General features: G+C 58.2%; 1 protein-coding gene across 1 annotated transcript; it reads left to right on the forward strand.

Annotated features, from left to right (window-relative positions):
* Positions 1 to 11619: 11619 nt before the first annotated feature.
* EXOSC4 (exosome component 4) lies at positions 11620 to 13563 on the forward strand. The gene is made up of 3 exons (XM_032316265.1): positions 11620 to 11930; positions 12826 to 13032; positions 13143 to 13563. The coding sequence occupies exons 1-3, from the start codon at positions 11760 to 11762 to the stop codon at positions 13500 to 13502; spliced, it is 738 nt and encodes a 245-aa protein (XP_032172156.1). The 5' UTR covers positions 11620 to 11759; the 3' UTR covers positions 13503 to 13563.
* The last annotated feature ends 308 nt before the right edge of the window (positions 13564 to 13871 follow it).

Genomic DNA, 13871 nt, shown 5'->3' on the forward strand with positions numbered 1-13871 from the left:
CACCCAGGCGCCCAAGATTTTCTTTTTTTTTTTTTTAATTTTATTTATTTATTTTACAGAGATCAGAAGTAGGCAGAGAGGCAGGCAGAGGGAGAGGGGGAAGCAGGCTCCCTGACGAGCAGAGAGCCCGATATGGGGCTCGATCCCAGGACCCTGGGATCATGACCTGAGCTGAAGGCAGAGGCTTTAACCCACTGAGCCACCCAGGCGCCCCCCAAGATTTCCTTTTTGATGGCTGCATAGTATTTATATATATATGAATATATATTATTAATATTATATAATTATATATATTATTAATCTTAAATATTATTAAATTAAATTAGATACTATTAAATATATGATATTAAAATATTATATATATTAGAGAGAGTGAGACACCACATCTTCTTGATCCATTCATCTGTTGATGGACATCCCGGTTCTTTGAATTGGGCTATTGTGGATGTTGCTGCTGTAAACATTCGGGTGCACGTGCCCCCTCGGATCACTGCATTCGTATCTTTACGATAAATATCCAGTAGTAGGACTGCTGGGCTGTAGAGTAGCTCAATTCAACTTTCTGAGGACCCTCCATGCTGTTTCCAGAGTGGCCGCACCAGCTCGCGTTCCCACCAGCAGTGCAGGAGGCTCCCCTTCCTCCGCAACCTCGCCAGCATCTGTCGTTTCCTGAGTGGTTGATTTTAGCCATTCTGGCTGCTGTGAGGTGGGATCTCATTGTGGCTTTGATCTGTATGTCCCTGATATCGAGTGATGTGGAGCACGTTTTCATGCGTCTTTTGGCCATCTGGAGAAGTGTCTTCTTTGGAGAAGTGTCTGTTCACCGGAAGCTCCTTTATCCCAGCCTGGCGCGGATGTGGTGCAGGAAGAGGGAGTCGAGGATCCGGGAAGCCCCACTGCCGTCAGCTGCAGCATCTCCACCTGCCTGTGCCTGTCACGGGGCAGGGTGGCCAGGCATGGTCCACAAGGCGGTGGCAGCCAGCACGACCTCAGAAGGGGCTGGGAGAGTGAGCGTTCCCGCTGCCTAAAGGAGGGGGCTCTTCCAGCCTAGCGGCAGCAGGAGCCACACAATGAAGACCGGGGAGGTCAGAATCCAGGGACGGGGGTGAGTCAGCAAGTGCATTAGGCTGGGGCTGAGCCTGGGGCAGGGGGTGCGGGGGCAGCGCACATGGAGGCCAGGGGCCCTTGGGGAGACAGTGGAGATGGGGACACAATGTCGTGGGAGAGGGCGGGGCACGCAGCAGGGAGACCCCGGGAAAGGGCTGAAGACAGCAGATTCCGGGTGGCATGGGAGCCCGCGTAAGGGGAGCAGTGAGGTTTACAGGTTCGAGGCCATGAAGGACTTCCTTCCCTCACCCGGGCGCCTTTAATGGGGTGGCTCTGCGCTTTGCCTGTCCTTCCCTTAGTTACAAGGAGTATTTATCTCACATCGTCATTTCCTTTCTGCGGGTCTGCTCGGGGCGGTTTCCACTTGTTAACAGGCAGGTTCTGGGAACAGCGAGCTCCGGGGAGGGGCGTGGGGGCTTCACAGTGCCGGTCGTGGAGGGGGCCGCCTCTGACAGCCGTGTTCCAGGAGATGGGGCAGCGACTGCCCTAAAGCTCGATGGACATGATGACAATTTTAAGAGTTTCTCTAACTAGGAACCACCCCGAGTCTCAGGGTTATGGAGTAGGGCATTTCTGCCAAGACTAGAGACCTTAGCTCAAAGGAATGACAGGCTCAGGGCAGTGAACCTCCAGCCCAGCCCCTCTCAGAGCGGCAATGTGGCAGGCAGAATTCAAAGGCCCCCAAGGATGCCCGCACTCCTGGACATACCCTGTGTAATCCAAGAAGGGAAGGGGCTTTACAGCCACAATAAAGTTATTTATACGTAATTACAGGAGGCATAAAGGGAGATTATGTGGGGTGAGACCTACTGAATCAGGTGGGCCCTTGGAAGAAGAGGTTCCTTCCGAGAGGAAGAGATCACAGCGTGAAAGACGTTCCGTGCAAGGGAGACTGTTTGCCGCAGAAGGGCCACGTGCCAAGGGATGTGGCTGCTCTCTGGGAGCATATCATAAAAGATAGAGAAAACCTCCAAAGTCACAAGATAAAAATGACTTTTTGCACGTGAGGAAACCCAGTAAGATCAACACCTAACTTCTTGACAGAAACAATGGAGGCAGCAAACAATGACATGACACTTCCAGTCCTTCTTTCAATGACTTGAGCAAGAATCCTAAATTCTGGAAAGTGACCTCTGGGAAATTAAGGTAAAATAAAGGCAGTCTATGACAAAGATGGAGAATTTCCTGCTAGAAGACCTGCCTTACAAAAAAAATTTTTAAAAGTTCTTCACAAGACGGAGGCATGGAAGGTCCAGAACCCGCCTCCTTCCAAGGACGCAACAAATTCACATCTACATGTGGAGGGCCTCCTCGGAAACAGCCCTCAGAAGTGGACGAACAGAGCCTCCGCAACGCAGGACAAAAAGAGACCTGGGTACACGTGGGGCACCTGGGTGGCTCAGTCGGTTAAGCATCTACCTTCGGCTCAGGTCATGATCCCGGGGTCCTGGGATCGAGCCCCACGTGGGGCTCTCTGCTCAGCGAGGAGTCTGTTTCTCCCTCTCTCTGCCTCTCCCCCTGCTTGTGTGCAAAGGAAACCATCACAGAAAGGAAAAGGCAATGTACTAAACAGGAGAGGATATTTACAAGTCCCCCATCTGATATGGGGTCAATATTCGGAATACACAAAAACTCATGCAACTCAACAACAACAACAAATCCACCAAGCAACCTGATTAAAAAACGGGCAGAGGATCTAAGCAGACACTTTTCCCAAGACATGTGGACGACCAACAGACACATGAAAAGACATTTGACATCAGCCGATTGTCAGGGAAATGCAAAGCAAAGCCACAAGGAGACGTCACCGCCCGCCTGTTAGATCAGCGAGTGTGGGAAACACGGGAAAGAGCAGGCGTTGGCAGCGATGTGGGCAAAGGGAACCCTCGTGCGCTGTTGGCAGGGGCGCTAACCGGTGCCACTGCTGCGGAAACAGCACGGAGTTTCTCAGAAAAGGAAGAACAGAAATGCCCTATGACTCAGGCAGTCTGCTCCTGCGTATTTCGGAGAAAACAGAATCCCGAATTCCACCCGCTGTCTGCCCCCGGGGTGGGGGGGGGTCCGAGCAGCATCATCGACACAGTGAGACACGGCCCAGCGCCCCTCGCGGAGGAGCAGACAGAGGGGGCGGCGCACGCAGGCTCACACCCACACACTGTCTCGCTCACTCGCTCGCACACCCACACACTCACTGGCTCACTCACACTCTCGCACACTCACTCACACACACCCCGCAGAGCGTCACTCAGCCAGAAACTAGAATGAGAGGCCGCTGTCTGTCACCACACGGATGGCCCTTGAGGGAGTGACCGCGCGCGGAGCCAGAGGAGGAGGAAGGAAAGTGGCATCTCGGCACGCGCGGAAACAAGCTCAGGGAGACGGGCCCGCCGGAGCCAGCCGCGGCCCGCGTGGGGCGGGGTTGGGGGGCGCAGCGAGTCGGCTGCGGTGGCGGTGGCCTCCCGGTGGGGACCCCGCTGCGGCGAGCGCTGGTGTGAGACAGGGGTCGCAGACCCGAAACTCACTCAGGAGGTTGTCGACCAATTTTACCTCCATTTCAGCCAAAGGAAAAGTCCTTAGGTGAGCAGCGGTCCCCTCTGACCGTCGCTGAGGTCCAGGTCCCCGGTGCGGCCGGCAGGGCCCTGGGCGACGCCCCGCTGTGGCTTAGGGAAGCCACTCGCCGGGCAGCACCGCAGGCGCCACCCGGAGCCCAGCACGCGCTGTCCTCTTGGCGGACCGGCGCCTCGAGGCCAAGCTGGGGACCCCGCGTGGACACACGGGCGCTGAGCCTCCCAGAGGACGCGTGGCCACTGACCCGGCAACCACACGGAGACTTGCCCGGGGCCCTCCCGCAGGAAAGGAGGCCCAGGCATCATCCCTTGGCGTGGGAACCGGCGCTGTCCCTTATTTTGACCAGAAGAATGTGGCTGAAGTGACAGCACGCCTCCATCCAGCCTTGACCTTGAGGGCCAGGACTTCCGGGACGGCTCGGTGACCCTCACTCTGGACTTGGACCAAAGGGCGCGCAGCGTGTGTGGGAGGCGGTCTGCTGTCTGGGCCGGGCCTGCGGCAGGACCTGGCGCTGGGACCAGAACCTCCCCGCTCCCAGCCCGGTTCCCAGTCCTGGAGGCTGCACCCCGAGGGCCCGTGGCCAGCCGCTGGGCAGAGGGGCCTGCCGGGCAGGACGAGCCAGGCCCACCATGCCCCGGCACCCGCCGGCAGAGCCGGGGCCACTGCTCCCGGAGGAGCCACCTCCCCCGCACGCTGCCCCCGGGAGGAGGCGGCCTGAACGTTGGTGCTGATGGTGGTATGTCGGGGACATGGAGATCGTCTCGGCGACGGAGGACGGAAAGGGTCTCAGCACAGGCTGAAGGCTTGAACCGCAAGCACGGCGCTGTGGGGGCCGAAGCTCGGGCGGAGTCTCGGGGATTAAAATCGAGGTGTTCACAGGCACGTTCCTTCCGGAGGTTCCGGGGGAGAAGTCTCGGGGCGCCGCACTCCTGTGCTTGTCGGTCTCTGTCCCCACCGTCACTCGCCTTCTCTTCTGTAACCGAACCCCCGTCCGCTTCCCTCTCGCAGAGACGATCTGTGATGACGTCGAGGGCCAAGACAGTCTACCCGTCTCCACTGAAACTTATCCACAAGCTTCCTTTTGCCCTAGAAAGTACCATTCACAGCTTTCAGGCCTGGGCTCCGGGTCTCTGGAGGGGATTCCTGTTATGCCCCAATAATGGGTCCGTGATCAAAGGAGCGAGACTGATACAAAGTGAAGGTCAAGCAAAGCTTTATTTCACCCCAAGCGTCAGGAATCTAACCGAACGTTCGGGGCCGCACCTCTTCCAAGAGAGGGCGACCCTTCTCTGTTTCACAGGCTAGCTTCTAAGGGCAAAGGCCATGCGGTCGGGCCTGGCCACGCACAGGTGACCGATGAGATCGTAACACACACAGGAAACTCCACAGTGATGCTAGGTGACCAGTGGAGTTACAATTTACCCTAGCAGACATTTGAACCAGCCTATCACACCTTGACTGGGATTGGCGCCAAAAGGGCTCCCAAAGGGCGGGCCCATACTCCTTGGTAACCAGGGAGACAGTACGCAACCCTCCACTGATCCGCGGTCTCCACCTGGCCGGGCCCACCCTTGTATCTGGGCGTTGTAACCTGGAGCTGGTTTCTGGGACTTGTTTTTAAGTGAATCCCCCGGGGGAAGGGGAGCAGGACAGTTTAACTTTAATGAAAGCCTTTTGCTAAATAGGTTCTTACAATTCCTCAGCCCACCACACCACGGGACACGAGGCCTTCTCCAGCCACACAAGACCCGTCAGCAGCGATGCTGCCTCCCTGGCCAGGGGAGCCTAAGCCCCAGCTGTGCTGACACAGACTGGGCTCCTAGGAAGCCAGGCTTCCATCAAAGACGGGGTGGGGTGGGGGGTCAGTAAAGCTCACAAAACAGCTCTACAGGGTTCCCCCGTGAGCACCGCTGGCCACTGGGCAGCACAGTACTGGCTGAGCCTCATCTGGAGGGCCCAGCAGAGGAGTCCCAGGGGCCTGCACCGCTGAGCTCGTGATGTGGGACTCACCGTCGTCCCAAGTCCCCCATTAGCCTAATGGAAAAGTGACCGTCTGCGGGGGGCCCTGCACATTCCCAGCTTGTTACCGGCCCCCTGGTTGGGGGGCCACCATTGGGATATGTCTGTGCTATCTTCAGGGGTCAGGTCTCTGGGGACAGGCTCACTGGGACGTCAAGAGGCTCACCCCTCATTCACACAGCCCCTTCCCGGGGCAGGGGGGCTTGGCAGAGCGTTTATAAGACCGCATTTTGTAAAATCTGCAATAGTAAAATAATCACCATCAGTTCAAGCTCTCTTCCCATGGCGACGGCCCTGTGCTGCATGAGCTGGAGGGGCTGCTTGGAAAGAGGGCCTGGGCTGCGTTTGTGGGGGGTTAGTGAGAACAGCCACTTCCTGGAATCCCTAAGCTGTTGCCTCCAGGGACACACCTGCCTCCCGCTACGCTGTGCGCCGGGGCACCTTGGGCAGCTGAGTTGGCCAATGGGTGTCATCAGTTCAAACCATGTCTAAGGTTGTTTAGTCACAAACAAGAAAACCACGAAGGCCCTGAAACCTCAGGGCTCACATGTACACAAAACTTGACAGAGGGCTCCTCAAATTTAATGATCCTAAAAACTGACACCCTATTACTCACAGGAGCTGTTCCCTGAAAATAACTTTTCTAAACTATAGTAAAAAGAAGCTTTAATCAAACATGTTAGAAAAGAGACTTCTCTCTGTATGTACACATCACACAACTGTTGTCATTTTACTTGTAGTCATCTCCACACCCAGTGTGGGGATCAAACTCACAGGCCTGAGATCAAGAGTCACGTTCTCCACCAGCAGAGCCCACTGGTGGTCACCCTAACAGGCCATCAGAGCGTGCATCCAAAAAGCATAAAGAAAGTGTGTTAGAGAAATATTTCAGAAGGGAAATTTATGACGTTATGTGGGTTCCCTGTGTTTTGTGATGTTTGTGATGCTGCTCAACTCTGAACAATTCATGCTACATTTTAGGGTTTCTTTTCTCACTCTGTTCGCTTGATTTCGGACACATGACTTCACCTTCTGTTTTGGGAAACAGCCCCCGTTAGCAGATGCGCTCGCTCCCGTTAGCCGGTCCCTGGGGGCTTCAGTCTGGGGACGGTTCCGCCATTCCTGAGGAGTGGCTCACTGAGCCTGCTCTGCGCAAACCCATACGAGGGCTTGTCCCGCGCTCCGGCCTTCCTCCCAGCCCTCTGGCGTCGGGTTGCGTGCTAGATGGAGGGCGCCTCCCTGCCCAGCCTCAGTATGGAGTCTCCCACGCGCTGTCACCCCTGGATCCTGGGGGGTGTAATGTGTTGTGTGGAGAAGGTTCTGGAAGCTGTGCTTGGTTCCCTAACTTTGCCACATGAACCTTACTCCTTTGCTGATTTGGATCACTGTCCTTTCTCTGTAATAAATCTCAGGCTCGGGGCGCCTGGGTGGCTCAGTGTGTTAAGCCGCTGCCTTCGGCTCAGGTCGTGATCTCAGGGTCCTGGGATCGAGTCCTGCCTCGGGCTCTCTGCTCAGCGGGGAGCCTGCTTCCTCCTCTCTCTCTGCCTGCCTCTCTGTCTGCTTGTGATCTCTGTCTGTCAAATAAATCAATAAAATCTTAAAAAAAAAAAAAAAATCTCAGGCTCGAGTTCAACACCTCTGAGCAAGTTGCCGAGTCCGGAGCGGTCCTAGGGTCCCAAACGTAGCCCCCAGATCTGCGTACATGTGAGCCCCAGCCCTGGATCTACCCATGGGTACAGCACAGGGTCAGAGAATCGACGGGGCAGGAGTGGCCCGCTGAAGTGCTCGTGCTGCCGGGTTGGAGGTCTTAGTTCCCGGGGGGCAGAGGGACACTCCCACCAAGGGACACAAGAAAGGTTCCACTGGCCTGCGGGGAGCAGCCACCACCCAGCCACTTTGGGCCCTGGGCTCCTTAGGCCCCGGACCAGTATCACAGATTGTCCTGGGCAACTAGTGTCACTGCTATGCAGGAGAGTGTGGGACACCTGCGGGACTCCCACCCGCAGCAGTGGACAGCCACCGCGGCACTGACCCGATTAGAAGGGGGACAACACGGGCTGAACCTGCTGAGGGGAAAAGCCCCCGTCGCCTCCCGCCCCCGCAATAACCAGCCAGAGATCTGAGGGTGGATGGATGGCAGGGGTGAGTCCCGAGGACGCCGGCCATCCCGGCCTCAGACGGGGGCAGGTGCAGGGGCGTGGCTGGCTCCCCGCTGGCTCCCCGCCCTCACGCTGCATTCAGCTCGTGACACTGTGCTGGCAGAACTGGGCTCTTGCCTGCTACAGTGTGTCGGTCCTACCTGCTCTTATGTCCTGATGTTGGTCTTGCCTCTCTTGAGGGTCAAGGTCGGTGTTCCCCTCCCTGGAGCCCGAGCAGAACTTTGTGACCACCTCCACCCACAGAGGCTGCTGGGAATAACACTATACGATTTCCGAGGCTTGGTCTTAAAACACCGAATGTGCCTACCTTGTTGTCTCCTGAGGTCAGCTGGAGGCCACCTTCCAGGAAGCACTGGCTGCACGGACAGGCCATGCCCCGGTGCCGTCTCCGGTCCCATCAATAGCCGGCATCAGTCACCGAAGACATGGAAGAGGAAGCCCTCAGGACCAGAGCTGTCGCCATCTGCCGTGCGCACCAGCAGGAAAGATGCTGAGTGCAAACCACCTCCATGGGCCTAGACAAGCCCCAGGACTGCAAGACTTAATGACATGATTATGCTTTGTTACTCGATGTGGCTGAGGTTACCCAGCATGAGACACACAAGCCCCGCTAGACCCGTCCTGGAAGCAGCAAGCACGTCTTCATTTCGAAGGGAACAAGGCCCATTTTATTTCTTTACTTATTTTACTTATTTTAAAGATTTTATTTACTTGTTTGTCAGAGGGAGAGAGAGAGAGCACACAAGCAGGGGGAGCAGCAGGCACAGCAGGCAAGGGAGAAGCAGACTCCTCACTGAGCAGGGAGCCCGATGCGGGACTTGATCCCAGGACCCCGGTGATCGTGACCTGAGCTGAAGGCAAGTACCCCCCAGAAGAGAAATTATTAAATTTCCTACTATCTAGAACCCATTGACAAGTCCTTGGAACAGGCAGAGCGACTTTCCTCTAGGGGCTCAGCTGCCTCGATGCTGACACTTTGCTAAAGGCAAGAGGCAATCCTAGCCCAACCCCCAGGATCCCGTAAGTCTACTTCAACATATAAAAATTTGGGGCGCCTGGGTGGCTCAGTGGGTAAGCATCTATCTTCGGCTCAGGTCATGGTCTCAGGGTCCTGGGACCGAGACCCACAGGGAGCCCCACGTTGGGCTCCCTGCTCAGTGGGGAGCCTGCTTCCCCCTCTCTCTCTGCCTGCCTCTCTGCCTGCTTGTGATCTCTGTCTGTCAAATAAATAAGTAAATAAATAAAACCTTCTTTAAAAATACTGATGCAGGGCGCCTGGGTGGCTCAGTGGGTTAGGCCGCTGCCTTCGGCTCAGGTCATGATCTCAGGGTCCTGGGATCGAGTCCCGCATCGGGCTCTCTGCTCAGCGGGGAGCCTGCTTCCTCCTCTCTCTCTCTCTCTCTGCCTGCCTCTCTGCCTACTTGTGATCTCTCTGTCAAATAAATAAATAAAATCTTTAAAAAAAAATACTGATGCATAGTTTGTATTGTACACGTGCAAGCTCATATTCTTTTTATTTTTTTAAGGATTTTATTTATTCATTTGGCAGAGAGAGAGAGTGCACAAACAGAGAGGAGAGGCAGAGGAAGAAGCAGACTACGTGCTGAGATCCCTTGGCAGGACTCACTCCCAGAACCCCAAGATCATGACTTGAGCCAAAGGCAGAAGCTTCACCATCTAAGCCGCTCAGGCGCCCCTCATACTCTCTTTAGGTAGTAGGAAAGACGTTAGGGTTGGAAGGACCTGGCCAAGAAAGAATTCTTTTTTTTTTTTTTTAATTTATTTATTTGACAGAGAACAAAAGTAGGCAGAGACGCAGGCAGAGAGAGGAGGAAGCAGGCTCCCCGCTGAGCAGAGAGCCGGATGCCAGGACTCTGGGATTATGACCTGAGTGGAAGGCAGAGGCTTTAATCCACTGAGCCACCCAGGCGCCCCAAGAAAGAATTCTTGAAATGTCTTTGGTGCAAAGCGGTGGTTTTATTAAAGCACCGGGGTGGAACTGGGGGCAGGTACAGCTGCACTGGGTCCTGGGGAGGGGCTAGGGAGGGGTTAGGGAGAGGGGTTAGGGAGAGTGCGGGCCTCCCAGGTATTTTGGGAACAAGGTTTCCAGGACCCTGAGGGGACAGCTCCTGTTAGAAGGTCATGCACTACTGTTCCATGAAAACTCAGTCCTGAGACCTTTCGGATGTATCTCGGTGCGTGTATGCTTGCGGCGATGATGGCCACCACGTATCTTGGGGTTTAGAGATAAAGGAAGTTTCCAGAGGAATTTTTATGTTTTATTTTTTTTAAAGACTTTTTATTTATTTGACAAATAGAGATCACACGTAGGCAGAGAGGCAGGCAGAGAGAGAGGAGGAAGCAGGCTCCTGCTGAGCAGAGAGTCCGACGCAGGGCTCCATCCTGATGAAGTTCTAGAACCTAGGTGAGGTTCGGTGGGCTGAGTTCAGAGCCGATGACCAAGAAAGAATTCTTGAGACATCTTTGGTGCAAAATGGTGGTTTATTAAAGCATAGGGACAGGACCCATGGGCAGGAAGAGCTGCTGCTGCCCCGGGTTGTTGAGGGTAGGCAGGTTACACACCTTGTGGTTGGGGGAAGGTGAGGGGAAGGGAGGTTTCAGCGGAGTTTTCACATGTTAGGGAGGGCCCACAGGGTGCAGGGGTGTGGGGCCTTGCCCCTGTGGCTTGATCAATGTCGTCTTTAGGTCAGCCATTAACATCAAGATAGTTGGGAGATCCTTGGTGGGGTGTTATGATCCTGCTGTCATTTACATTCCCTTCTACCTCAGCCTCCTCCAGTTTCGTTTATGGTGGGAGGGAGACATTAGGGCTTCAGGAACCGAGAGTTATTTGCCTCTGGAACTTTGTGCTGTTGATAAGGTAACCTCCCTGTTTGTAGATCTCCAGGACATCTGCAGAGCAAGGGAGATTCCTGTCCTGCAGGACTGTGATCTCTGCAAGTCAACTATTTATCGTTTTATGGCAGTCAGGGGTGCCTGAGGAAGGCCACACATATTACGGAGGGGAGCGGGTGCAGAGGGGGTGCGAGGCGCCAGCTTCTGCTCTGTCCTCAGCCGGCCTCCTGCTCCCTCATCATCCCAGGACCCCGAGATCATGACCCCAGCGGAAGGCAGAGGCTTAACCCACTGAGCCCCCCAGGCGCCCCATGGTCAGTACTTTTAAGGGACGACCGTAAACACGGAACTGTAAGGACAAACACAACGCGTGCCTCAGCTCGGGAGAATGAATGCATTGATGGCTGCAGAAGAACGAGAAACCATCAGGGACAGGACGCGGCTTCCTCCGAGCTGCGACCGCCCACCGGACCCACAAGGAGCCTGCAGGCAGGCCCGGCCGCAGAGAGCTGGCCGCAGCCCGAGTCCGCCGGTCGCAGGTGCAGGCGCGGGGCGGGGCGGGGCGGGCGCAGGTGTGGGGGGCGGGGCGGGGCGGGGCGGGCACGACCGGCGCAGGCGCAGACGCAGGGGCTCGGTGGGGGCGGGGCCAGCGGGGCGCAGGCGCGTGGGGTAGAAGCCGGGGAGGGCCCGGGCAGTACGAGAGCCGCCCCCACGACGAACCCGAGGGGGCGCGACGGGGGCAGTTCTTTCCCGAGCCAGTGTCCACCTCTGGCCGCCGTGGGACAGCTCCCCAAAACGGCCGCAGGCACAGTCTTCCTCCCCTGGCTCAGCCCCGCCGAAGATTCTCGGGGCCGGAAGGGAGGGAAGTGGCGCCGCGGGGGAGCGTCGTTTCCCAGGACCAGAGGTGGGGGGGAACCCTAGTTCTCCGGGGCCGAAAGTGGGCGCCGGACCGCCGGAAACCGCGGGCCCCGGGTGGCCGGAAGTGCGGGTCAGAGCCGCCGGGAACTGTAGTCCGGCGGGAGACGGAAGCGCGGCCCGCGGCCCGGCGCCATGGCGGGCCTGGAGCTCCTGTCGGACCAGGGCTACCGCGTGGACGGACGCCGCGCTGGCGAGCTGCGCAAGATCCAGGCGCGGATGGGCGTGTTCGCGCAGGCCGACGGCTCGGCCTACATCGAGCAAGGCAACACCAAGGCGCTTGCGGTGGTCTACGGGCCGCACGAGGCGAGTGGGGCGCGCGAGCCGGGCGGTGCGCGGGGCCTCCGGGCCGGGCCGGGCCGGGCCTCCGGGCGGGGCCGAGCCTCCGTTCGCCCAGCCCATGCTCGGGGCCGCCGCGGCGCGCTCGGAGTCGAAGCCGGAGCCCCTGCAGGGTGCGGCGGTGCGTCCCCTCCGGCGCACCGACCCTGGCTGTTCCGTTGGCGCCGGGCGCGCCCTCCCCTCCCCTCCCGTCCCCTCCGGGCCGCCGCCGTCCTCGGGATGCACCTGACTTGCGTGGCGAGCGGCTCCGCGGCCACCCCACGCTTCCCTGCCTCTCCCTGCCCAGTCACCTCGGGCGTCCGTCCCGGGAGCCCCTCGCTGGACGCCTCCGTGGGCCGTCAGCTCCCTGAGGACGGGGACGGGAATGAACCTCCCGGCTCTACCGCCGCGTCTCCCTTGCCGGAGAAGGGAGGAGCGAGGCGGGTTTGCGGGGCAGAGGGCTGCTCGCGGGGAGGTGCGGAAGGACTCCGGCTGGGACCCGGTCGTCTCAGGGAAGCAGCAGCTCGCCGCTCGGTCGGTCAGGGACACTGTTGAGGGTTTTATGTCGCCCGTGGCGGGGAAGCTTGGGAGGCAGCAGAGCAGACGGCGTCGGACCTGGTATTTGCGAGCCTAGCAGCTGTCGCTACCCGTGGAGAACGGCGGGGAGGGCGTGAGGCAGGGAAGAAACGGGGAGGCCTGGCTGAGAGAAATCCTGTCCAGGCGCGGTGGTGGCTTAGAGACTGGCCACGCAGCCCTCCCGCAGGCTCCTTTGCAGGTAAAGTAGGAGGGTGAGAGGGAAGCTGAGGCCTGGGTCTGCGCCGGAGGAAGGTGTAGTGGGAGCTGGGGAGCAATGAGCCCGGCTTACGTGCCCTTCCTCCCCCAGATCCGGGGCTCCCGAGCACGAGCCCTGCCAGACAGGGCCCTGGTGAACTGTCAGTATAGTTCTGCGACCTTCAGCACAGGTGAACGCAAGCGGCGACCCCATGGGGACCGTAAGTCCTGTGAGATGGGCCTGCAGCTGCGTCAGACCTTCGAGGCGGCCATCCTCACACAGCTGCACCCACGCTCCCAGATTGATATTTACGTGCAGGTGAGCAAGCAGCAGCCGTCAGCCCCAGGAGGGAGAGGGGCCCGGGCGGGGAGGGTTTGGGAGCCAGGGGTCAGGAGCCTAATGGACGGATGCCACGGGGGCTACTGCAGGTGCTGCAAGCAGATGGCGGGACCTACGCAGCTTGTGTGAACGCAGCCACGCTGGCAGTGCTGGACGCTGGAGTACCCATGCGGGACTTTGTGTGCGCCTGCTCCGCTGGCTTTGTGGACAGCACGGCCCTGGCGGACCTCAGCCATGTGGAAGAGGCCGCTGGCGGTCCCCAGCTGGCCCTGGCCTTGCTGCCGGCCTCAGGCCAGATTGCGCTGCTTGAAATGGATGCCAGGCTCCACGAGGACCACCTAGAGTCGGTGCTGGAGGCCGCTGCCCGGGCTGCCCGGGACGTGCACACACTGCTGGACCGTGTGGTTCGACAGCATGTCCGTGAGGCCTCTGTTTTGTTAGGGGACTGAACATCTGCACCCCCGCCCCCAGTTCCAGAATAAAACCCACACACAGTGTGCTGAACTTTGATCTCCCACGGCGCTTCCACACCCTCAGAGCCTGGCCTGGTGCTTGCAACCGGCGGGTGACTTGGGACCGTCCCTGTCCCCCACACATGAAGGACCTACTGCTTGCAGTGTCAAGAGTCACAGCCCAAAGAAGGGGGCGGGCGTGTCCCAGGTCGGACAGAGCAGTTGTGCCAGGAAGGGCTCAAGGCCGCTGAGCAGTGAGGTGCAGCCTGGCATAATGAGCCCAGCCATCGGACGGGGACAGGAGTGTGTCCCGCCAGCACATCTGGGGCCCGCCATGGCGATGTGGGGGCCATGTCTCACATCTTC

This window comes from Mustela erminea, chromosome 16 (genome assembly GCF_009829155.1).
Source record: "Mustela erminea isolate mMusErm1 chromosome 16, mMusErm1.Pri, whole genome shotgun sequence".
Classification (NCBI taxonomy): Eukaryota; Metazoa; Chordata; class Mammalia; order Carnivora; family Mustelidae; genus Mustela; species Mustela erminea.

Bases quoted from the DNA above. Each gene is read 5' to 3' on its own strand.
- EXOSC4 (XM_032316265.1), top strand. From the start codon at position 11,760: ATGGCGGGCCTGGAGCTCCTGTCGGACCAGGGCTACCGCGTGGACGGA. The intron at 11,931-12,825 runs GCGAGTGGGGCG...TTCCTCCCCCAG, and splicing joins TGGTCTACGGGCCGCACGAG to ATCCGGGGCTCCCGAGCACG. The intron at 13,033-13,142 runs GTGAGCAAGCAG...GGGCTACTGCAG, and splicing joins AGATTGATATTTACGTGCAG to GTGCTGCAAGCAGATGGCGG.